Below are 22,707 nucleotides of genomic sequence, written 5' to 3' on the forward strand. Positions count from 1 at the left end.
TGGCTGCTGGGGCTCCGACCTGGGCGGTGGGCGGTCCTGGAGAGCCCTCCCATGGCGGTGCTGCCGCCATGGGGGCAGGGCGGGGGGGGCGGGGAGCGCAGAGCCGTGATCACCTTCACTCTCAGGGTTGCTGTCACTCTGGGCATGATCACTCTTCTGGGATGAGAGCCCACCAGAGCTGGCTCTGGACTGAGCTGTGCTCGCTCCGAGAGCCTTTGTGTGTTCGCTGGTTTTGAGGTGTTTGTTTACTGGGCAGGATTTACTACACTGTTTTCCTGAAGGGGGAATGGTAATAGAGTAAAATCAAAGTAACATTTTACTTAGTTTTTTCCCCCCACTAAAACCTTAGCGTGTAAGTAGAGATTTTAAAATTCGTCCTTAGAAACAAGTAGTGTCAAGATATTTCGAAGGCTGGATTTGATTCTGAAATTATATTATGTTTTTTTTATTATTTTTTTTTTACATATTACTGTTTACAGAAATGAGCTTCAGGGAACCACAGAATCTCAATTCTAGCCAAAGTAGAGAGGCGACTTCCGATGGCCCACTGAGTCTCCAAGCAATCATGACACACCCCCTGCCCACCATGAGACTGTTGAAGGGGGGCCGTGGCCAAGTGTCTCCCGCCTGTAACATTTGTACGCTTAGAGTTTTTACAAAATCTGCTGCTGACTGCTATTAGTCGGTTTGAAAAACATTATATGTGACAAAGAAATGCTTATAGTTCATCCTTAAAATTGGGCGTTAAAAAGGAATCTGTAAAGGTGAAAAATACCCAACTATTTTTGTGTTGCACGTACAATTATCTGCTTAGATTTCTTTTGGCATTTTACGTAGATCTTGAGATTGAACATACTTTGTAATCCTATTGATCAAAATAGATGTTGGGGTGCCTGGGTGGCTCCATCAATTAAGTGTCCGACTTCAGCCCAGGTCGTGATCTCACAGTCCGTGAGTTCAAGCCCCGCGTCGGGCTCTGTGCCGACAGCTCAGAGTCTGGAGCCTGTTTCAGATTCTATGTCTCCCTCTCTCTCTTACCGTCCCCTGTTCATGCCCTGTCTCTCTCTGTCTCAAAAATAAATAAACATTAAAAAAAAAAAATTAAAAAAAAAAAGATGCAAATGACGTATTGTGGAATCTAACCATCCCTGAAAAGCATGTTCTGATTGCTCATGTAAGTATATTAAATTGTAAAAAAAAAAGAGAGAGGGCACCCCACTGGCTCGGTCGGTAGAGTGGGCAACTCCTGACTTCAGGGTTGTGAGTTCGAGCCTCACGTTGGCGAGATTGCTTAAAAATAAAACCTTTAAGAAAAGAAAATAAAAATAAAGAAAGAAGAGAATATAGTTTAGTATAAAAGCCTGTGCTTTGTAGGCAGTAGACAAATCTTTACATTATAACACTCCTGCCACAGTGCTAGCTGTATGTCTTTAGATAAATAATTCCTTGTTCTTGGTTTTCTTACTCCAGAGTGAGATAATTCTTAACCCAGAAGGTTAAGACTTGAAGTAATGTGTGTAAAATTCTAACATAAATGCTAGCTCGGGGTAAATAATCAATGATGGGTATCCCTTTATGGAGTACGAGAGCAGGCTGTAACCAGGTGGCTTAATTTGTCTCCCTTACCCTGGGGGAAATGTGAGCCTTTACACAGAGCTCACCCAGCAGCGTTTTTCTGTCGCTGCTGGCAGGATGGGGTGGCCCTCGCCCCTGCCGGTCAGTGAAAGATGGTGTCAGTACCGCTGTCCACAGTGGTGTAGATCTCAGTCCATATAAGAAATCGTACCGGCCCTGTTTGGACCGTGTTACAGAGTATCTACCGCCAGGCTCTGGACTTCAGAAGTATCGGCACAGCTCCCCGAAGCCACGTTCCGCTAAACCCCTTTCCAGAGTGTTTTCTAGAGGTCCTCTGTCCCTTGGCATAGGTCGGCCTCGCGGGAAGCCTGAAAGATGGTGGCGGCTCCTGAAAGCCCAGCAGCAAAGTGGCACCAGGTGCAGACCTGGGCCGAGCTGCCTGCCCCTCCGAGCTCTCAGCATCGCACCCACCCTGCCCGGGGCAACCGCCCCTGCCCCGCCGCACCTGCTCGCACCTGCTCCCGCTCAGGATGCGGGTGGGGAAGGGTGAAGTTACTTTCTCAGACCCGCGCACCCTGGTTAAGCCTGTCCAGTGAAGATCACCTGGTTCTGGCTTTTGGCAGAATCACTTCCATTGGCTTGTATTGGGAGCCTGTGTCCCGAGGCCTGTACCGAACTAAGGCTGTGTATCATTGTGGGTGAGGCCAGGGTCATAACCCTGCTGACAGCACTCCTGACCTCCTGAGGACCTGTGTGGAAATTTCTCTAAGATACCGGGCTTAATTGACCAACTTTACAATTTTTTTTTATTTTGATCTTGGTGGCGCACCATAACCAAAAAGACTTGTACCCTTTTCAGCCGCTTACTGCTTTTAACGATAATGTAGATCCTGGATTCTGACTCTCCTGCCTCGCTCACCTTTTTCAGAGACTCTTCGTAATGTTAATTGCGCTGACATCTTCTTTGTCCATTTATGGTTTTCACCTTTCCTGGTAACAGTTGCTGTTCCCCTGGTATTCTCACGTGCTTAATTCCCTCCCTCCTAGTACAAGTCTCCTAGTATTTTAGAGCGTCCTGTCCTTTAGAATATGTGGGATGACTTTATTTGCTCCTGAACACTCAGTTTCCCCTCACCTCCACGTGTGATATGTTAACATAAAGGAACTTCTTTCTCTCTTTCTCCCATTGGCAGCTTTGGGGGAATTACTGGTCGGTCTATTTCATTGTCTGTTTTTAATCTCCTTGATTTTTTTTTTTTTTTAGTCCTGCATTAAAATATCTCTAATACTCCTGCTCCCCTTCCAAAACTTCCTGTAGTAATACTAGCATATTTAACAATTTTTTTCTCCTCGCCCCCATCACCCCTTTGCTTTAACAGAGCCTGATTTGAAAAAGCGGATCCGCGTGCACCTGCTCAACGCACACGGCCTGGATGAAGCTGGCATCGACGGTGGTGGGATTTTCAGAGAGTTCCTCAATGAACTGCTGAAGTCGGGATTCAACCCCAATCAGGGGTTCTTTAAGACTACTAACGAGGGCCTTCTGTACCCCAGCCCAGCTGCTCACATGCTGGTGGGAGACTCCTTCGCCAGACATTACTACTTCCTGGGCAGGATGCTTGGAAAGGTACGGTGTTCTGGGACCACGGGGTGCTGGGGTGGTGTTTCCGTGTGGTTGCCGTCTATTTCATTGAAGATCTTTATTCAAAATTGCTGAAGTAATTTTGGTGATCCCTGCATCGTATTCCTTTTATAATAACTAACATTTCATCGTTATGCGTTACATGCACAGTAGTCACAAGCATAAAGTATTTGCACAGTATGGAGAACCTGGGGGCACATACGATAAAATCCTGTAGGTCAAAATCTTTTCAGTGGCTGTTGGCCGTCTGGCTGTGTGCTAGAAATACCAGAAAGCTCTCTGTTCCTCTCATTGGTAGTGTCACAAGTGGTTCTTTAGTTACAAGTGGTCTTTAAAGGTTCCGTAAACTTTTAGAGTGCTGCGAGGCAGACGACCATTGTTACTGGGTATGGGGTGAGTGGTACATGTGTCGTGTGCAAACTCCAGGAAAATTGGCCGTGTAAGGATGACGTGAGGGTAATGCTGTCATGAGCAGCACGTCACACACCCGCCGACCGTGCACACAAACACAATTTGCCCTTTACTGTAAGTGACAGGAAAACTTCATCTGTAGCCTGGTGGACACTTCCTGTTTATTGGTGAAACTTTGACAGGACCTGCCCCCTCCCCCCCACTGGTAAAGTCAGAAGCAAAGCCAGGACACCCCCGATACCAGTGCTGTTCGTCAAGGAACCAGGTCAGTCCCTGCCTGTCGTCCCTGCGGATGGCTAGAACAGAGCACCACAGACGTGCAGCTTCTGAGGGACCCACCCACATGTGTTTCTCACGGTTCGGGAGGCTGGAAGGTCGCCATCAACAAGCCGCGGGGTCTCCTTGGGTGGGGGCCCTCGTCCCGGTTCACGTCCGTGCCTTCTCACCGTGTCCTCACATGATGGAAGGGGTGAGGGGCTCTCCAGGATCCCTTTGAGAAGGACACCAATCACATCCCTGAGGGCTCTGCCTCATGACCCCATCACTGTCCAGAGCCAGCCTCCTAATGCCACCGCCCTGGGGACGCATACATTCAGTGTACCAAAGGTGGGGACAGCAGGCCAGGAGACTTCATTTAAATCCAGGGTGGCTAACTGCTTCCCCGCGAGACAGATGAAGTCCAAAAAAGAGATTTGGGTTTTCTTTCTTTTTAACTGAATACGGACTTTTAAAAAAATTTTTATTTTAATGTTTATTTATTTTTGAGAGAGACACAGAGAGAGAGACAGTGCGCAGGCGAGGGGCAGAGAGAGAGGGAAACAGAGAATCCGAAACAGGCTCCAGGCTGAGCTGTCAGCACAGAGCCCGACGCGGGGCTTGAACCCACAGACTGTGAGATCGTGACCTGAGCCGAAGTCAGATTTATTAACCAAGTGAGCCACCCGGGCGCCCCACGTTGTCCATTTCTTAAATTGAGTTGTTTGTCTTCTGTTATTAAGTCCTTTATATATTCTAGTTCAAGTCCTTATCCGACATGTGATTTGCAAGTATTTTCTCCCGTTCTGTGGGTTGTCTTTCACTTTCTTGATGGCTTCTAATGCATTTATTTTTCTTTTGTTGCCTGAGCTTTTGCAGTCTTGTCTAAGAAACTTGTGGTCACGTGGTTTAATCCAGGGTCGCAGAGATTTATACCTGTGTGTGTTCTAAGAATTGAGTCATTTTAGTTCTTCCATTTAAGTCTCTGCTCCATTAGGAGTTAGTTTCTGTAGGTGGTGTGAGTTAGGGGTCCCAGCAGGTTCTGTCGCATGTGGACACCCCTTTGTCCTCACACCGTTTGTTAAAAAGACTGACGTGGTTCCCTTGCCCAGAGTCAGTTGACTGTGAATGTGAGGGTTTATTTCTCGACTCTCGGTTTCGCTCATCTCTGTGTCTGTGCCAGCGTGGCACCGCTTTGATTACTGTGCCTTTGTCGTCAGTCTTGTGCTGTGTGTACTTACCAGTGACAAACGGTAATGAAGCCCCAGGACCCAACGCAGCAGTAGGGGCAGCGGAAGGAACCGGTGGGTCATGGATCTCTCTTTGACATGCATAGTAGGAGGTCCGGTCATTACCGTTTGCTCCGATTCCACATGCGCGGTTGTAATCATACAGATTCCTTGGAAGAGGCTTACTGATGGGCTCAGCTCGACCTCACTGTTACACCAGTATGTTTCTTTAGGCTCTCCTTATCGTTTCAGAGACCAGCTTCAGGCATCGGCCTGATGTTAGATTCCTTAGCATACGTGTCAAACAGATCGTTTTCTCATTTTATTTTGAGACACCCTGCCTCTCCCTGCAGCGCCGCGTGCTGGCTTTGGTGTCGGCTGTCCACCAGACCAGACCCCCCCCCCCCCCCCTCTGGCTCCCTCTGGAGCACACGGCTTTCGTAACTCGTTTCATGAAAATCTTTGAGATGATGCATAGTCCTTTTTATTAAGGTGAGCCCAAGAATCTCCTAAATTAATAATAGTAAAATTAAAATCTAAAATAATAATGAAGGGGAGCTTTATGTTGCTAGACTAACCTGAAATACCTCCTAATTTTAAAAAAAAAATTATTTTTAAATAATCTCCACACCCAGTGTGGGGCTTGAGCTCACGACCCCAAGATTGAGAGTCACGTGCTCTACCAACCAAGCCAGCAGGGTGCCCCTGAAATATCCCCTAAGTTTGGTGGTTTTCACACGGTGCAGTGTCAGACGACAGAGTAATCTTATTTGCATGATGAGATCTTATTAACGTTTGTATTTTTTCTTCCTGAGTGTATAAATTGTCCGATCTTGATTAATACAGAGACAGGAAAATTGGACCATCCTGGTTCACTAAAGTCTTCTGGTCAATGGTTCTGTAAGTTTGAGGGGATAGACTTCTTTCCCCTGAGTTGTCCCCTGGCACGCTATTCTTGATGGCACTCGTGAAGACGCAGGTGCAGGGCGGATGACTGATCGCTGTCCCTCCTTTGCTCTGGAATGCACATCACTTCACACCAGACTCTGGAGACTTTGTCCCAGAGATGAAGTTTATGTCAAGTGTAGTTCAATAATCTTTAAAGTGGTGAAGGTTAGGTAAAATCAGTAAGAAAACTAGTCGTTTGATGATGGTAGATAATTTCGTTTCACAGAGTTAAGTTTTTACTGATATAATTTTCTGCATTTTCCAGAAATTCCTAAGGGAGTGCTAGTTTCTAAAAGATCTGATTATTTTATGATTACAAATGGTTAAACTTGGTGCCAGCATGTTAAAAATTGTCGAGATCTAAGTGAGTGTAATAGTATAGGGCTAATAGTATGGTGTCTGAACATTAAATCCTTAGCAGAAGAAAATTGTATATTGATTGATTATGATATTTATTGGGTCATAATGTATTTAAATTTTCTTTAATGCATATGTTAGTGATTGTTTACTGTGATGAAGTGCAAAGAGGTCTTCAAGAGCAATCCTGCATAGAAAGAATTACCTCGTGTCAGTGGTCACTTCTCAATTAAAAGTTCCATTAGCAGATGGTTCCTGCTTCTGGTGTGGGTCGTGATTGCATTTTATCGCCTGTAAATCAGGCTGTCGACAGGGAATAAATAAACAGCTCAAGGATGTGGTAATGTCATCTTGAACTTTTTTTTACAGATAGAAGCACCTAGGTCCATTTAAACCAATTAAGTTCAGAAATTTATTGAAGGAAATCTTTTATCATATTTGAATTCTATTTGAAAATGGCTTTTTTCCCCTTGCTTCAGAATATTGATTTAATTGGAACAGGATGCCTGTAAATCAGATTATTTGGTAATATCTCGGTCATATATTTCAGATTTCTAATTAGCAGACACCCTTCCACACGTGGTTTACCATTTTGTATTTTAGTAGAATACAGTGTGCGTTTAATGCGTCCTAGAATGTAAATGTTAATGGCTTACCCTGAGATTTTTGAGAGTTGGGAAAATTTATTCTTTTATACCATTGGAGTCCCTTCGTAAAATGCTCACCAAATCTGCTGAGCCTTTAAAAGTGAAGACTGAAGTGAGTATAGTGATTTAGTTACCTTGGTCTTTAAATGGCAAAGCCTCTCTCTTCTAATATCTTGTTCTGAACTCTCAGGCTCATTAGGGGTCAGAGTGACGGAGCTCCCTCATCTGATTGTCACCGAACTAAGTGCTCTTGTGTCTCAAGTTAATAGATCTTTTCGCCTAGATTTTTTAAACATAACATTCAGCCAATAGTTGATCATCCTGTGCTTAATCCAAGCCTTCCAATCGGTGTAAAGACTTTTTTACTTTGGTGTCAGCAAATTTCACAAGCAAGCTTTCTCTGAGTCTCCCGATTATCCACAGTGGGCGGTTCATTATGAGTTTGCTTGTTGACCTTCAACTTTTTTTGGAAGCAGAACAATGAACGATCATAGTAATTTACAGATGATTATTTTGTTTTAATCTTACCCCCTCTGAGAACTGTTCCCTTAAATCCGTACAGCATTCTAATAACACAGAATTTACATTCTTTTCCTTTAAGAACAAAGTGTTCACCAATCTGAAAATTATTCTTCTTGTCAGTTAAGGTCATAGTTTTCTACCTAAGTTTATTTCTTTTTTTTTTTAAATTTTTTTTTTTTTCAACGTTTATTTATTTTTGGGACAGAGAGAGACAGAGCATGAACGGGGGAGGGGCAGAGAGAGAGGGAGACACAGAATCGGAAACAGGCTCCAGGCTCTGAGCCATCAGCCCAGAGCCTGACGCGGGGCTCGAACTCACGGACCGCGAGATCGTGACCTGGCTGAAGTCGGACGCTTAACCGACTGCGCCACCCAGGCGCCCCTAAGTTTATTTCTTCAGAATTAAACATGATATAAAAACAAGGTAGGTTGTATGGTGAAAGTGACAAGGGTGTTCCAGAATGCAGCTGATTCCACCACCTAAAAGTATTATTTTAGTTTTAGCCACTTGGAGATATTCACCAAAATTCTTTCTGCTCCTGAATAAAGTAGATCTTCCCTGCTGTTGGGATATCCCTTCTCCTAATTTTTACGCACTCCCAAATACGAGTCAAACACAGATCAGTACCGTGTCGAGACCGTCTTCGTTTCTCTAAGCCATGTTAAGTGGTCACTGTGAAAATTAGAAACACAGACTTGCTCGTCCTGCTTTAACGTCCACTGCTTTAATCTTCATTTGTGCAGTAAAGACAGTAAATATTAAAAAACAAAATGTAGCCCATTTAAATTCTTTAGAACATTTAAGTACTAGCTTGAAATTAGTAAATTTCATTTAATGAAAGCAGACCAAGGAAACATACATATCGTTACTCTCATTTCCAGAATTGTGATCAACTTTGGGAGGCAGCAGGGGTCTGAGCAGAGCAGTGATGGGATACGAGTTACGTTGTGCGGGTCTCCCTGCCCTGGTATCATAAATAGCTCACACAGCCAGGGGAGCGCGAGCAAGCCGGCCAGTTGGAGGTGTCACAGGCACTCAGGTTGGGTGGTCGTTAGGTATCTTCGTCCTGGGAGGTAGTGTTGGAGAGGAAGCAGTGGGACCCAAGGGGATTTGCTAAAAACTCAGATGTTGGGGTGGGAAGGAGGAGAGACAGCAGGGCCACACGGATTTTGTTCTGAGAACCGGGGGATACGAGTGTCATCCACCGAGAGGGGTTTGGGGAGGGATGATGAAGTGTTCGTTTTTCCTTAGGGCTGAGAGGTCTGTCAGACATTCTGTGGTGATGTCAGCTAAGCATGCGGTTGAATCTGCGGGCCTTGGCTTGAGGGGCAAGGCAGGAGCTGAGCCGTCAGAGCTCAAACAGGCCTGAGGTCGTGAGATGGGGCTGTGTCGCCCAGGCAGTAAGTGTAGCTAGAGAAGAGGAAACGCTGAGGAACCGAGTCCTGGGCTGTCCCCAGGCTGAGAGTTCAGAGGCTGGAGGAGGATGTAGCCACCGAAGGTCAGGAGAAGGCAGCTGAGAGCGGGGAGCAGAATGGAAGCCACGTGAAACTGTGTTTCAGGGAAGAGACAGTGAGGAACAGTCAGATGCTGTCCCTGTGTCAAGAGCATAGGACTGAGAAGTGAGCATTTCACAGCGTGTTCGAGAAGCTTGCCTGGAGGGTGGAGGCCAAAGCCTTAGCACGTGGGTTGAAAGGTACGGGAGCAGGGTCTTCCAGAAGTACCTTATTAGGTACTGTGTCCTGTACCTGCGGGGGTACTCCAGCTGCTGTGTCCTGTACCTATAGGTGTAACCCGTAGAAATACGTGTGTGTGTGTTCCCCAAGACCCGTGCATGGTAACGCTGTATTATGCGGCCCCGAAGTAAACTACCCAGACGTCCCTCAGAAGTACAGCGGGTAAATGAGCTGTGGGACATTCACATGAACCACAGGGTGACCCAGCTACAGCTATTCACAGCAGCTCAGAGGCGTGGCACAGATATGATGTTGAGTGCGAGAAGCCAGAAAGAGCAGAGTGTATTCTGTAGGACTCCGGCAAAACTAATTTCTGTTACTGGGTGTCAGGTCCTTTATCCTTGGAGGGGCACGGGGGGTTTCTGGGATGCTGGTCAGTTCCTCTTTAGGGGACCGAGTGCTTTTACTGAGTGGGTTCACTTTGTGAGGACCAGTTGGGCTGCACGCCTAGGACAGGGGTTCTCTGCTCCAGGAAGGATGGGGGCAGGGGTAGCACAGTCACAGCTCTTGAGGGGTGAAGAAGATCTGAGCGGTAGCTCAAGTGTGGGGCTGGCAGAGCCTAGTGCTTGTTTGCAAGAAAAGAGAAGGCCCAGTGTGCGGGCACTGGCCACGCAGTTAGGTCAGGGTCACCGTCAGGGGGCCAGCAGCTGTGGGAGGCGTTGCAGTGGGCGCTGTGGCCCAGCAGCAGGGACGGCGGCGCGGGTGGTGGAAGAGGCAGTGAGGGGCGGAGATCCCGGCCTTGCTTTTCCCACCGGTGTGAGAGCGCGAACGAGGAGAGAGCCGCTGACGGACAGGGACGCTGAGGAGGACGGAGAGCGGGCGCATCCCGTCCCGGAGCAGTGCCTGGTGCTGCCGGGCTGCCAGGAAGAATCGCGCTCCGCAGAAGTGAAACCAAGAATGCAGAAAGAAAAAAAGTAGATCGGATTGCATCCAAAACCTTTTTGCTTCAAAGAACACCGTCAAGAAACTTAAAGAGGGTAAGGGACTTGTGCTAGGATACCTAAAGTCCTCGGAAACGGAAAGGCAAACTTATTTCAAAATGGGCAAAGGGCCTGAGTAGACGCTTCTCCAAAGGACACAGGTTAGTGAGCAGCGAGCACAGAAGGGATGCTCACCATCCTCGGTCCTCAGGAAAACGCACATCAAAACCACTTCACCGCCACTAGGACGGGAAGAGTCAGCGGGACCGGTAAGAACACGTCTGGCGGGGACGTGGAGGAATCGAAGTCCCGTCCGTGGGAGTAGACCGCGAACGCGGGGGAGGGCGGCCGCTCCTACACAGTCCAGCAGGGCCGCTCCATGGCCCAGCCAGCACGTGTCCGCGCAGAACTTGTCCAGAAGTGCGCGCAGCATTACCGGAAACAGCCCGAGGGGACTCGTGACCCAAACGGCCGTCAGCTGACCAAGACTAACAGAACTGTTCCAGCCCTGCGACGGAATCTTCCCCCTGCCTCTGCACGCTGAACGAAACACGCTACGTGAGCAAAGCCAAGCACAGCAGATGGCTGAAAGCCCCAAAAGGGAAATCTGTGAAGACATAAAGTAGATGAAAGATTGTCCCAGGATGGGAGCGTGGGAGAAATGAGGACCATTAAGGAGTACAGGGTGATGAAAATGTCCAAAACCCAGCTGTGGTGACGGCCACACCACTCTCCCCGTACGACCGCTGGCTTGTTCTCTGTAAATGGGCGACTTGTAAGGGACGTGACCTGTGTCTCAGCAAAGCTCAAGAAACAGCAGTGTAATGTGGTGACTTTGCAAGAGCCAGAAAGTGTCAGGGGAGTTAGCGGAAGGAAACTGACATGGGGCGGAGTCGGTGGGTGTGACCGCTGGAAGCTGGAGGGAGTCTGGAGGTCAGGGGTCCTAGTCTTGCTAGGGAAAGTACTCAGTGCCTGGAGGTAATGCCTTTGAGGGACACCCATATGCTCAAATTTCAAGGGAGGTGGTATGACAGATCTCAGTCTAATATTTTATTATCCTATGTGGTGAAAGAATTTTTTTTAAGATTTTTATTTTTAAGTAGTCTCTACGACCAACGTGGCACTCGAACTCACAACCCGGAGATCAAGATTCACACACACCCTCTACAGACTGAGCCAGCCAGGCGCCTCAAGAACTTTTAAACCTGAAAAATGTTTCCTTTTCATTGGTGAAAATAGTTCCTGCTGTGTGGGGTACCTCAGCTGGACCTCCCTGTTTTTCTAAACTCTTGCTAAATCTCTCAGAAGCAGGAACGTAACAACAGTTCTAAAACTCCCAGATGTTTACTCCTTGTGGCTGTAAATGGGACTGTGGGTTTGTTACTTGGGCAGACCCTTTTGGGTGTTTATCTTCCAGAACTATTTCTGTGGGCAGAGACCGGCCCTCTGGGAAGAGTGGGAACCTGGGAGAGGAGGGGAGGGGAGGCCAAGAGAGGGGAGGCGCCCGCCGCTCAGAATTACTCCACGTCACAGGTTGATTTCTGGATGTCTGACGAGGAGAATAGGCTAGGAGAGGTGAACTTTCATCTCCCACCCACCCGACATCCCCTACAGGTTTTCCAAAGTTGAACTGTTTTTTTCAATAAAGCTGTCAAAGCATCAAGTCCAGACCGTCCGTTGCCATGAGCAAGTAACGATACGTCCTCTCGAAAGCCTTGGCTTCCAGTGTTGGCAGTGGCCGTGGCCGTGGCTGGAGGCGTGGGAATGGGGCCTAGAGAGGAGCGCCCTGCTCTCTGGCACCTGCAGTCCCCGTAGGAAGAGAAGGCGGTGCCAGCACCGTCGCATGGAGCCTGCGGGTTTCAGGGATCCCTGGAACCACTGCACCTGCCCAGTCGTGCTTGGTGGGCATTCGCCGAGTCCTGAACGGACGGAGTCGATGTGTAAAGAAACACTGGAGGTGCCCGAGAGCAGGAGGGAGTGTGGGGGTGGGGGGCTGCCTCACCATCTGGGGTGGTGACGGTGCACGGGAGGTACCTGGGAATCCGGGGCGCAAACCTTTACACCCGGTGTCGTTGCCGCTGTGCTGACGAAAGCAGTGAGCGCCACAGAAAGACGCCTGGGACAGGGTTGTGGACGCCCAGGGGCTTGGAGTGACTCTTTACACACGTGGACGCACACGTGGTTTTGCATAACCTGGGGTGTCTCCAAAGAGCAGAAATGGGTTTTTGCAAACAAATTTATGGTTGTAGAATTGCAGTGTACAAAGTAGTCCCTAGCACATGATAAGTTGGCATTTAATAAATGTCTCCTGAGCGCCTGGATGCCAGATGTTGCATGTAGATTCAGGTCCTGTTAAGGATGGAGTGTGTTTCCTGCCCTGCGGGAGCTTATGGGCCTAAAACCCACGGTAGTCCCAGCGAGGACCATGTTTTCCACTCCCGGTTAGTAATTTTGAAGCACAACTATTAGATGGTGTATTACTGGGGCGCCTGGGTGGCTCAGTTGGTTGAGCGGCCGACTTCGGCTCAGGTCATGATCTCAAGGGTCACGGGTTCCAGCCCCGCGTCGGACTCTGTGCTGAAGGTCAACTCGGAGCCTGGAGCCTGCTTCGGATTCTGTGTCTCCCTCTCTATCTGTTCCTGCCCTGCTCATGCTCTGTCTCTCTCTCTCTCTCAAAAATGGATAAAGATTCTTAAAAAAAATTTTTTTAATACATAACGTATTACTGTCAGCTTACATCCTTATTTTACATTTCTTCCTTATTTTTTTAAACTCCAAGGTTAGCATGATCTGAAATAATTAAAATTATTATCTTCTTGCTCAATTAGGGTGGTTTTAATACAAGACAACTCTGATATAGTTTTTAGATTAAGTTATAAATGTTCACTTTAGAACTGCCTGAAGATTGATAGAGATGCATTTGAAAAGCATTATTTTTTTTATTGATTCTTAATGTAGTAAATTACTGAAGTTATTTGGCAACAAACAGAAATGGCCTGTGACGCGGTTCGCATTTATTCTCCCGATAGCGCCACGATTTGCATTAATTGCATTGCGACTGCACTCACTTATATTAAAAGGCTTCTACTATAATTAATCCTTTTTATTTCAAATCATTTTGGCACAATCTCTAGCTATAAACACTCATAAAAGACAGACAGTTGAAAAATACGCTACAGGTTTTTTCCATATACCTATTGCAGTTTTTTTCGTGACAAGTAGTTATTGATGTGCTTCTGGAACAAGTGTGCAACTGGCTGAGAATTAAGGCCAATGTGGAAAATGCTAAGTGGATTATTTTGCATAAAAAATAGGCAGTCTTGAAATTGTATAATTAACCTGTGTTTAGAAAATACCTTGATTTATGCTTACATTTGTATCTCGGTTGCATACATTATGGAAATTTAATTTATAATCCATTTAGCTGATGCAATCATAGTTTTTAGTGCTATCATTTATTAGTGCTTGTATATTAAATGCTCTAACGGTTTAAACCTGCCTTACGTAAAAAATTATACCTAGGCATTTACATTTTATGAGTCACAGTGGGATTTCTGTTTAAAATTCAGGTAGCTCTGATATATTTAACGAATTTCACTGGTTTATTGTTACTAATGCAGAAATGGCAAACAATGACCTTATATATTGAACATCAAATGATTTACACTTCCAGCTTACTTTAAAGTCCACTGTACAAATGAGGCTTTTCTTCAACACCTGGAATCAATCATGTCGTCTTGTGCAGAATGTTCTTGGCTTTGAAGCCATCGTTCATTTAGAAGTAATGGGAGTTTTAAGTGCTCCGGGGTAATAGTATTAGCCATTCTTAACTTTGAGCAAACTGTGGATTTTCCAACAGCTCTTTCTTTGCGATACCAGTAGATGGGTTAAGCCCGGTCACCATCGTACTGCTCATTCTCTCGTTCTGAAGTCCTTTTTTGCCTTTTTCTTTCTTTTTTTTTTTTTTTTTTTTAGAATTAATCGGCTAATCATCAGTCTTCAAATCAGAAGTAAAAGCACAGAGACATAACCCTTCAGTTTCCCTGGCAGAGAACATCTGGAGTCTTAGCTGGTGGGGGAATATTACGAAATACGTAGTTAACAGATGGTGTGACCTGACTTGGGGAGAGTGTCACTCGTATTGTCGGCCAGTGGCTTTCTGAAACAAGCCAGTGCTCTCCGGGTGTTTCATGGCTGTCTTCTAGTTCCTTCCAGTCGTGTTAGTGGGGGGACTTTCCGGTGTCCATCTCAAGGTGAACCTGAGCGTTCTCCGGCGGAGGAGGGAAGGGGGCACTCGTACAAGTGTTCAGTTTTCGGTGTGTTCACGGACCAGTGGTTTTCACAGACGACCACTGTTTGTCGTTACCAGTGCGGAAGTGGCGGGCACTTGATGTGGAACGGCCGAGTAGACACCGTAAGGGTGCTTGAAGCCGTAACCAGGGAAGGGCTCCCGTAAGCCGAGCTGACGGATGGCGTCGGGGCTGGAAGGTTGGAGGGGCAGAGCCCTGCTCTCTGGACGCTGGTGGTCTTCTGTGTGCAAACTCGCACGGGTGTGTCTCGGCAAAGCCTCGCGTCCCACACCTAGTGGACGTGGATGTGGATGTGGTCAGGTGCACGGCCTCCCGGCAGAGGGGCTTCCAAAGCTGCGGCCTCGTGGCTGAGAGATTTCCCCCGGGATTAAACTTTGTTTTTATGTTGGTGTTCCCTGAGCGGCGTGGTGGCACTGGAATCTCCCTTACAGGAAAAGCGGTGAATACATCCCAGCACAGCTCACGCTCCGCAGCTCACGGCAGCACTTTCCAAGGTGGGGCTCCCTCCTCCATCCCGCTCTGTCTGTGCTCCTAGCGCCTGGCCTCCCGGCCTCACTCCGTCTCAGGCAAGGGTCCCCAGGGTTTGTGACGATGTGCGCCCAGCTCCCCACGTTCCAAGTGGGGGTGGGGACTCCCCTCATCCCGTGTCAGGTCTCTGCAGACCACGAGTATTCTAGCACGAAGGGCCTTTGTCGTGGAGATCCAGACTCCCCTTGACTTCTGTAAGCCTCCCTTCCTTCCACTGAGGAGATCTTCCTGACGGGCCGCACAAAACGAGGCCAGCATCAGTATGTGCTCGCTTAGTCTCAGTAGAACATTTGTGACAAGACCTGTGGCGGCTTCCAAGTCCCTCATCTCTTAGAATAAAATAATAAGAATGTTCCTGAGAAGTCTACAGCCTGTTTCTCACTCCTTGTTGAACTTTACAGCCTTGAGCTGTATTGATATTTATCATGTAAGATGAACCCTGACATCATGTTGGAAAACCCGCACCGTCTCTTGGTAGAGAATCTGGGGGTTAACACAGTGATGCCGTCACCACTGGTCATGAGGGAGTTACAGATGAAAACCACAGCGAGGTACCCCGTTGCACCAACCAGAATAGCTAAACGTAAAAAGACTGTCTGTACCAATCGTTGGTGAGGTCCTGGACCAGCTGGAATCTTCCTGCTTGCTGGTCATGGTGGGAAAATGGTTGCACTTTGGAAAACCGCATGTCATTGCCTAATAGAGCTAAACGCACCTTGGGGCCCAGCGCTTCGCCTGTTAACAGGTCTTAGGTCTGTACTGGGAGAAGCCAGCACAGATCCACAGAAGGGCTCAGACCGACTGTCCAGCAGCCCCAAATGGGACACCGCCCACATGTCCACCATGTGCCCATCACGCGACGGTGTCACACAGCCTTCGGTGAAAGAACAGTATCATAGCCGAGTCTCAGAAACAGGATGTTGTGAGAAGGCGTGTGGAAGAGGGCGCGTGCTGTATAATCCCGTCGACAAAGTCCCGGGCCCGGCGGGACTCAGCCGTGGTGATGACCACAGAATGGGGTAACGGGAGGGAACACTCACGGGACCTCGGGGAGGGGGAAGTGTTCTGTGTCTGGACGCCTTCTGTGGCCGCTGCACGGGTGTGATCAAATGTAATAATTCATCAGGCCGCACGCACATTTTATTTTACGGTACGTGAATTACCCTTTAACGTGCGCGAGTGTGCGGTCTGGTTATCCGTCGCCGTCCGCAGACACGGGGCAGACGGGAACGCAGCAGAGGAGTCCTGGTGTGGGCGCCAGGGCACCTGCTTTGGACACCACCTCTGCCAGCCGCTGACTCCCAGGGTCTGCACACGCGCCTCCCACGCTCCGTCTCCCCCTGTAAGAACAGCGCGGGGCAGACCGCAGCCTGTGGGCCGGGCCCCGCCTGCTGCCTGTCGCGTGGCCAGGGTGCTCGGAAGGCTTTTTCCTTTTGGTCGCTACAAGTCTGAAGGATGGTATTTCTTGGCGTTGGGAATTACTTGAGTGCGGCCCTGGCACACGGCTGCCCTCGCTCGTCCACGCATTGTCTATGCTCCTTTTGCTAGAGGCAGAGTGGAGGCACGGCCACCGAGCCGGTCCGGCCTGCGGTCGTGCGTTGAACCGCGGCCCCAGAAAAGGTAGAGGCTCCATCCTGATCCCTGGCGCCTGGGAACCCGACCTTATTTGCCTATGCGGTCAAGCTAGGAGGGGTCACACTGGGTGAGAGAGGTGACGGGTGTCTTCATGATAGAGACCGGGGAGGGAGGTGCCGGCACACCCAGGGACGACAGCCTCTCGAAGAGGCAGGGCTGGGAGTGACACAGCCCAAAGCCCCGGGCCACCGGCTGTGGCCAGCAGTACCAGGAAAGACAGGAGGCCTTTCAAGGGCGTGCGTCAGACTCCGGCCTGCGCAGCCAGGAGACCCCTCCGCCGGCAGAGCCCTTTGCGGGAAACGCGTGCTGACCGCCATTGCAGCACAACACGTGTGGCTCTCGAACGTCCCCCTTGGTGTGAACGTGCTGTGGTTCGGCCCTCAGGTGTTTGAGAGTCGTGACACGCGGAGTGCACGCGGCGAATGGTCAAACCGGCCCCGCGCTGGTAAGTGCTCGCCAAACGCTAGCTTCCGCCGTCGTCGCTGCTGCTGCGGAGAGAAAGTATCTGCCGTCTTAGGATTCTCTTCAGGCTCAAGTTGGCCTTTTTTTTATTTGTAGGAAGTTTGAGAAAGGATTCCTGTGACGTACTGATCGTTGTTCCTTGTTCTCATCCGAAGGCCCTCTATGAGAATATGCTGGTAGAATTGCCCTTCGCCGGCTTCTTCCTGTCCAAATTGCTGGGAACCAGTGCGGACGTGGACATCCACCATCTGGCTTCGTTAGACCCTGAAGTGTACAAGAATCTGCTGTTTCTCAAGAGCTACGAAGGCGACGTGGAGGAGCTTGGGCTGAACTTCACGGTGGTGAACAACGACCTGGGAGAGGCGCAGGTGAGGAGGCCCTTGGCCGGCTGCTGTTCACATGGCGACGAGGAGGGTTTCTCTTTGCGGGGGGAGGCTCCACGTCTCCCTTGGAAGAACTGCCGTGGCTGCGGGTTAGAAGTGGGGAGTTGGTGGGGGCTGGAGACACCCGGGCCCTCGCCCCACTCCCTTGTGACGGCTGTCCTCGGGGACTCTCTTCCTGGGCCGGGGGTTAACCCCTGCCTCTTGGCTGGCTCTCGGTCCCTGGGAGTGGCAGGTTAGCGCCTTCCCGACAGGAGCCCCGAGGGGCCTCCGTGCGCCTCTGTTCCCTACCTGATCACCGTGGGGGCCTCGGTGGCTCGGCCACGGATCGCTGGCCTTTGTTATCAGTCTGGTTGGCCTTGGTGTGTTTATCTTTAAAAAAAAAAAAAAAGTGCATGTTAGAGATGATTCAAACTAATTTTTTAAATGACAGTATTGTCGGGATATAACGTACATACCATAAAAATGCACGCTTTAGAGCATGGCGCGGGTCAGTGTACCCCCAGAGTGCTCCGCCGTCACCAGCAGCTAAGTTCGGGATGGTTGCGTCCCTCCACAGAGACTGTGCCCGTTAGCGGGTCGCTCCTGCCCAGCGTGGGTGAGCGCCATCTACGTTCTGTCTCTGGATGTGGCACATAACCCGGATCTCACGGCCTGTGGCCTTGTGTGACCGGCTTCGTTCACCTGTTGCAGGAGCCGGTGCTTTTTTTTTTGTTTCTGGCCGAACGTCGTCCCATTGTACCGATGTGCCGCGTTTTCTTTCTCGGCTGAGGGACGTCTGGGTTATTTCCACTTCTCAGCTGTGGTGATAATACCGCTGTGCGCACGCGTGGACAGCACACCAGGCGGCAGAAGACTCGGTAACATCCGGAATTTGCTTCCAGGATGAGGGGAGCAGGGGCAGCGGGTGGACGCGGAGATGACCCAGATCGGCTAGGAGGCGACACCTGCTGAAACGGGCGCTGCGCCGTGGACGCGCGTCTACTGTTCTGTCTGCCTCGGCCTGTGTTCACGTGCTCCCCGTAATCCACAAAGCCTTTGTTAATGTACACAGACAGATCCAACATTTAAGAACCTTTGATGCTGCTCTCTGATCTTACTAGATTTTAACTACCCAGCTTTGCTTGTCTAACTTAATTTTGGTTTTCAGACAAATACATCTCTTCTGTGGGGAAAGACCGCTTTTCTGCTGTTCCTACATGAATCGTGCCATTTTCCGAACCTAGTAGTCGTTATTTTAACTACAAAACTGTGGTTACCTTTGAACTTCATACTCATTTCTCTAAATTTCTGTTATTACTTGGTTTCTGACTGAGGCTTTGCCACCTCAAAAGTAACTTCGTACTAGATAGATACTTAGCGTTTGGTGAAGCCACCACTGAGAGTACATTGACCCACACAGGGTACTCCTCAACCTGACCCTCCAGGTGTGAGCTCTCACATTTTATTTTGATAAACACATGTATTGAACACATTGGAGCTAATGCAATTTTGGTTATTTTCATATCACGTTACCTACCTGCCACCGTGCCTGGTCCGTATGTTTTCATTATGAGACGTTAATGACACTCTGTGAGCGAGCCGTCGGGCCAGGCGTGGGAGACGGTTTGTAAACTAGGAGAACACACACATTCTAACAAGGGAGGCCGATACGAACAGGATAGTGAGGTATCAGTTTACTAGTAGCTCAGCTCCAAGTAGGTCAGGGAGAGCTACCTGGAAGAGAGGCTGGCTGGGTGGAAAGGCATTCACCGGGTAGGTGAGCAGATGTCGAAGGGGCTAAGTTTGGGGGTGCATGAGAGGAGGCAGACAGACACCAGTCTGAGCTTCTCCTGTCCTCTTGGAGGACAATCTGAGGCCTTGGGCTTTAGAAAGGTTAGACCTACGCTCAGAAAGACAACCAGTGTGTCCATCCATCGCTGGTTTGCAGTATTTCAGTGCATCAGGGTAAGGCGGCCTAAACAGGTGCATTTTGGAGCTAATAGAAAAATGAATAACAAGAAAACACTAGGGGCACCTGGCTGGCTCCATCTGTGGAGTATGTGACTCTCGATCTCGGGGTTGTAAGTTCGAGCACCCCTGTTGGGTGTAGAGATTGCTTAAGAAAATAACATCTTTTTAAAAAGAAAGAAAGAAAGAAAAGAACAAAGAAAATACGGGAGCCTCCTCTCAGAGAAACCTGAGATGTTGATTCTGTAAGTCAGGGCGGGGCCTGGAAGCAGCCTTCGGGTTAGGTGTTTCCAGAATTCAGAGGAACCACAACCTGGGGGTTAAGCAATGAAACAAGTTTTAATGAGAGCACGCCTGTGTAATCTTCATCTTAAAAATGACGTCCTCGAGGCACCCGGGTGGCTCAGTCAGTTAAGCATCCGACTCTTGATCTTGGCTCAGTTCATGATGTCACAGTTGGTGAGTTTGAGCCCTGAGTCAGGCTCCACTCTGTCAGCATGGAGCCTGCTTGGGATTTTCTCTCTCTCTCTCTCTCTCTCTCTCTCTCTCTCTGTCTGTCTCTCTCTCCCCCCCCTTTCTCTCTGCTCCTCCCCCACTTGCACTCGCCAGTGCACTCTCTCTTAAAATAAATTTTTGAAAAATAAAGTAATTCTGTAGGTATCTTGAGCGAAGTAGATTTTATTTGAGTCAGAGGAGGATAGGCGGGCAGGACGTTGTTGCACTGGAGCCCCGGTCCCCCGCCCCCGTGCCCTGGTGCCCGTCATTCTCCTTTGGGTCTCTGTGAGTTTGACGGCTGTAAGGACCTCATACAGGTGGAATCACACAGTATCTGTCCTTCTGTGACAGGTTTGTGCCACTGAGTGCGACGTCCTCCAGGTTCACCTGTGGTTTCTTCCTTCTTAAGGCTGATACTCCATCGTACATACGCGTCCCCTTTATCCGCTCATCCCTTGACGGACAGTAGAGTTGTGTCCGCCATCGTGAACAAGGATGCCGTGAACGTTGCTGTCAAAGTATCTGTTCAAGTCCCTGCGTCCCCTTCCCGTAGGTGCATACCTAGAGGTGGGATTGCTGGGTCCTGTGCAGGTTCTAATGGTGACTTTCCGAGGGCCTGCCGCACGTCCTCCACAGCGGGTACACCACGGTGCATTTCTCCCGGCTCTGCAGAGGTTCTGATCCCTCCACACGCCTGCCAGCACTTGCTTTCTGCCTTCTTTTCTGTCTCTCTCTCTCTCACTCTCTCTTTTAAAAAAAAATAGCAGCCGTCCTGCTGAGTGTGAAGGACTGTTTCATTGTGCTGTTGCCACGCACAGAGCTGCGTGAGTCCCTGACGGTTCTTTGAGAAAGTTACGGGGAGATTTAAGATCTTTATTGGCTTCCTCCCTGGGCTGCAGGACATTGCACGGTTCCAACGCCACAGAGGTGTCTTCAAAAGCAAAGATTGAAAACACACACATGGATGAATACATCCTGCTGTTTAAATTCTGGGCATTTTTAAATGTTCATCGTCATGGTACTCGAATTTTAGTCTATTTCTTAGCCTTTAACAAGCTACGTATTGAAGAAATAGCTGTGGATTAAATCCTAAACGGAAACAAAGGTAACGATCCTGCCTGAGGCTTCCTGCTTCCCTCTCTTACTAGGTCATCTCCAGGCATTTTGAAACGTACTATCAGGGACCCCGGCTGGCTCAGTCGGAAGAGAGTGCAACTCTTGATCTCGGGGTTGTGGGTTTGAGCCCCGCTTTGGGTGTAGCTTTGGGTATTTAAAAATCAATCTTAGAAAAATGAAAAGTAACTCCAATACTGTGCGATAAAATAAGAATGAGGAATACAGAACCGTATTTCTTTTGGTTACATCTTACTTAGTTGCTTTGTTTCCATCTCTTCTTCCATTTTATTTTATTTTTTATTTTTTTATTTTATTTTGTTTTAATGTTTATTTATTCCGAGAGAGTGAGTGAGCGAGCATGAGCGGGGGAGGAGTAGAGAGAGAGAGAGAATCCCAAGCAGACTCCGCACCGTCAGTGCAGAGCCCGGCACGGGGCTTGAGCTCACGAACTGTGAGATCATGACCTGAGCCACAGTGAAGACTCAGACACTTAACTGAGCCACCCAGGTGCCCCTCTTCCATTTTATAGACCTGAAGTTTCAACCTGCAAAATTCAGATTTTTTTTTAAAGAGGGGTTTTTTTTATCGGCATAAGGAAACCTCGAACATACAGATGTCAATGCTGCTGGCTACTCTTGTCTCCCCGCATCTGGTGGCATGATTTAAAAACGAAATAAAAGTGCTGGGGCAGTCAGTTTTATGATGACCTGTCCACGGCCTTTGCTAATGGGAGTATTTCCCATTTTTCCTTCTGAAATAGATGGTAATACTGAAATGTCGCATTTGTAAGAGTTCCATTAAAGCATCACTGATAATATTGGAATCTATTAAAAGCAAAAGTGTGAAGTTAAGATGTTCCAATTACTCATAGAAATTCCCCCTGGATAAAGAGATTATAGATGACAGTGCATAAGAATAATTATACTAAAGAGTCAAATGAGAAAAATTTAGAAAGTCACTGGTAAAGCCGCTAATTTGGGGGTATCTTATGGATTCCCACGGAGATGGATATAAAAACATGGTCCTTCATCCAGGTTTCCGTTTATAAAATACTGCGAGTTAAAGATTTGTAATATGCAGCTACTTCATTACATCAGCAGGTTATGTTAATTAATCTTCCCTTTTCAAATAATAGTGTTCCTCCCCAATCTGTTTCCTTGGGTATAATCAGTCCGGCTGTCTGTTAGCCTGCTGGAAAACGAACGTGAGACTTCAGCCTGCTAACCTGTACCCAGAGCTCTCCCGAGCGGGCGCTCGGGGCTTAACGTGGACCCGGCATGGGCGTCTGTAACGTTGGGAGAGCGTGAACCTGAGTCCCAGGACCCTGTTGAAGCCCTGGCTTTGCAGCTGTGCTGTGGCCTCGGGCAAGTCCTAGAGGCCCGTCCTCATTTTCAGAGGGTGTGTCCGCTGCGCTGAGGATAAAATGAGCCATTCTGGTGAGTGGGTGAGTGAGTGAGTGAGTGAGTGAGTGAGTGAGTGAGGCCCTGTCTGCTCCGGTGAGTGAGGGAGGGAGGTGGGGGGGGGGGGGGGGGGGGAAGCCCGTGCGCCCAGCCACGCCGTGAACGCAGACATTCCGAAGCGGGGAGATAGC

At 48.7% G+C, this 22,707-nt stretch overlaps 1 protein-coding gene across 3 annotated transcripts in view; it reads left to right on the top strand.

The window, feature by feature from the left end:
- The window catches only part of UBE3C (ubiquitin protein ligase E3C), a 119,271-nt gene that overhangs the window by 77,328 nt on the left and 19,236 nt on the right, over positions 1-22,707 (top strand). For all 3 annotated transcript variants that reach the window (XM_030308904.1, XM_030308905.1, XM_030308906.1), the window contains 2 exons: positions 2,955-3,202; positions 17,331-17,543. In XM_030308904.1, the coding sequence (XP_030164764.1) occupies positions 2,955-3,202; positions 17,331-17,543 (461 nt within the window). The remainder of the gene's footprint in view (positions 1-2,954; positions 3,203-17,330; positions 17,544-22,707) is intronic.

Source organism: Lynx canadensis, chromosome A2 (assembly GCF_007474595.2).
Source record: "Lynx canadensis isolate LIC74 chromosome A2, mLynCan4.pri.v2, whole genome shotgun sequence".
In the NCBI taxonomy this organism is placed as follows: Eukaryota; Metazoa; Chordata; class Mammalia; order Carnivora; family Felidae; genus Lynx; species Lynx canadensis.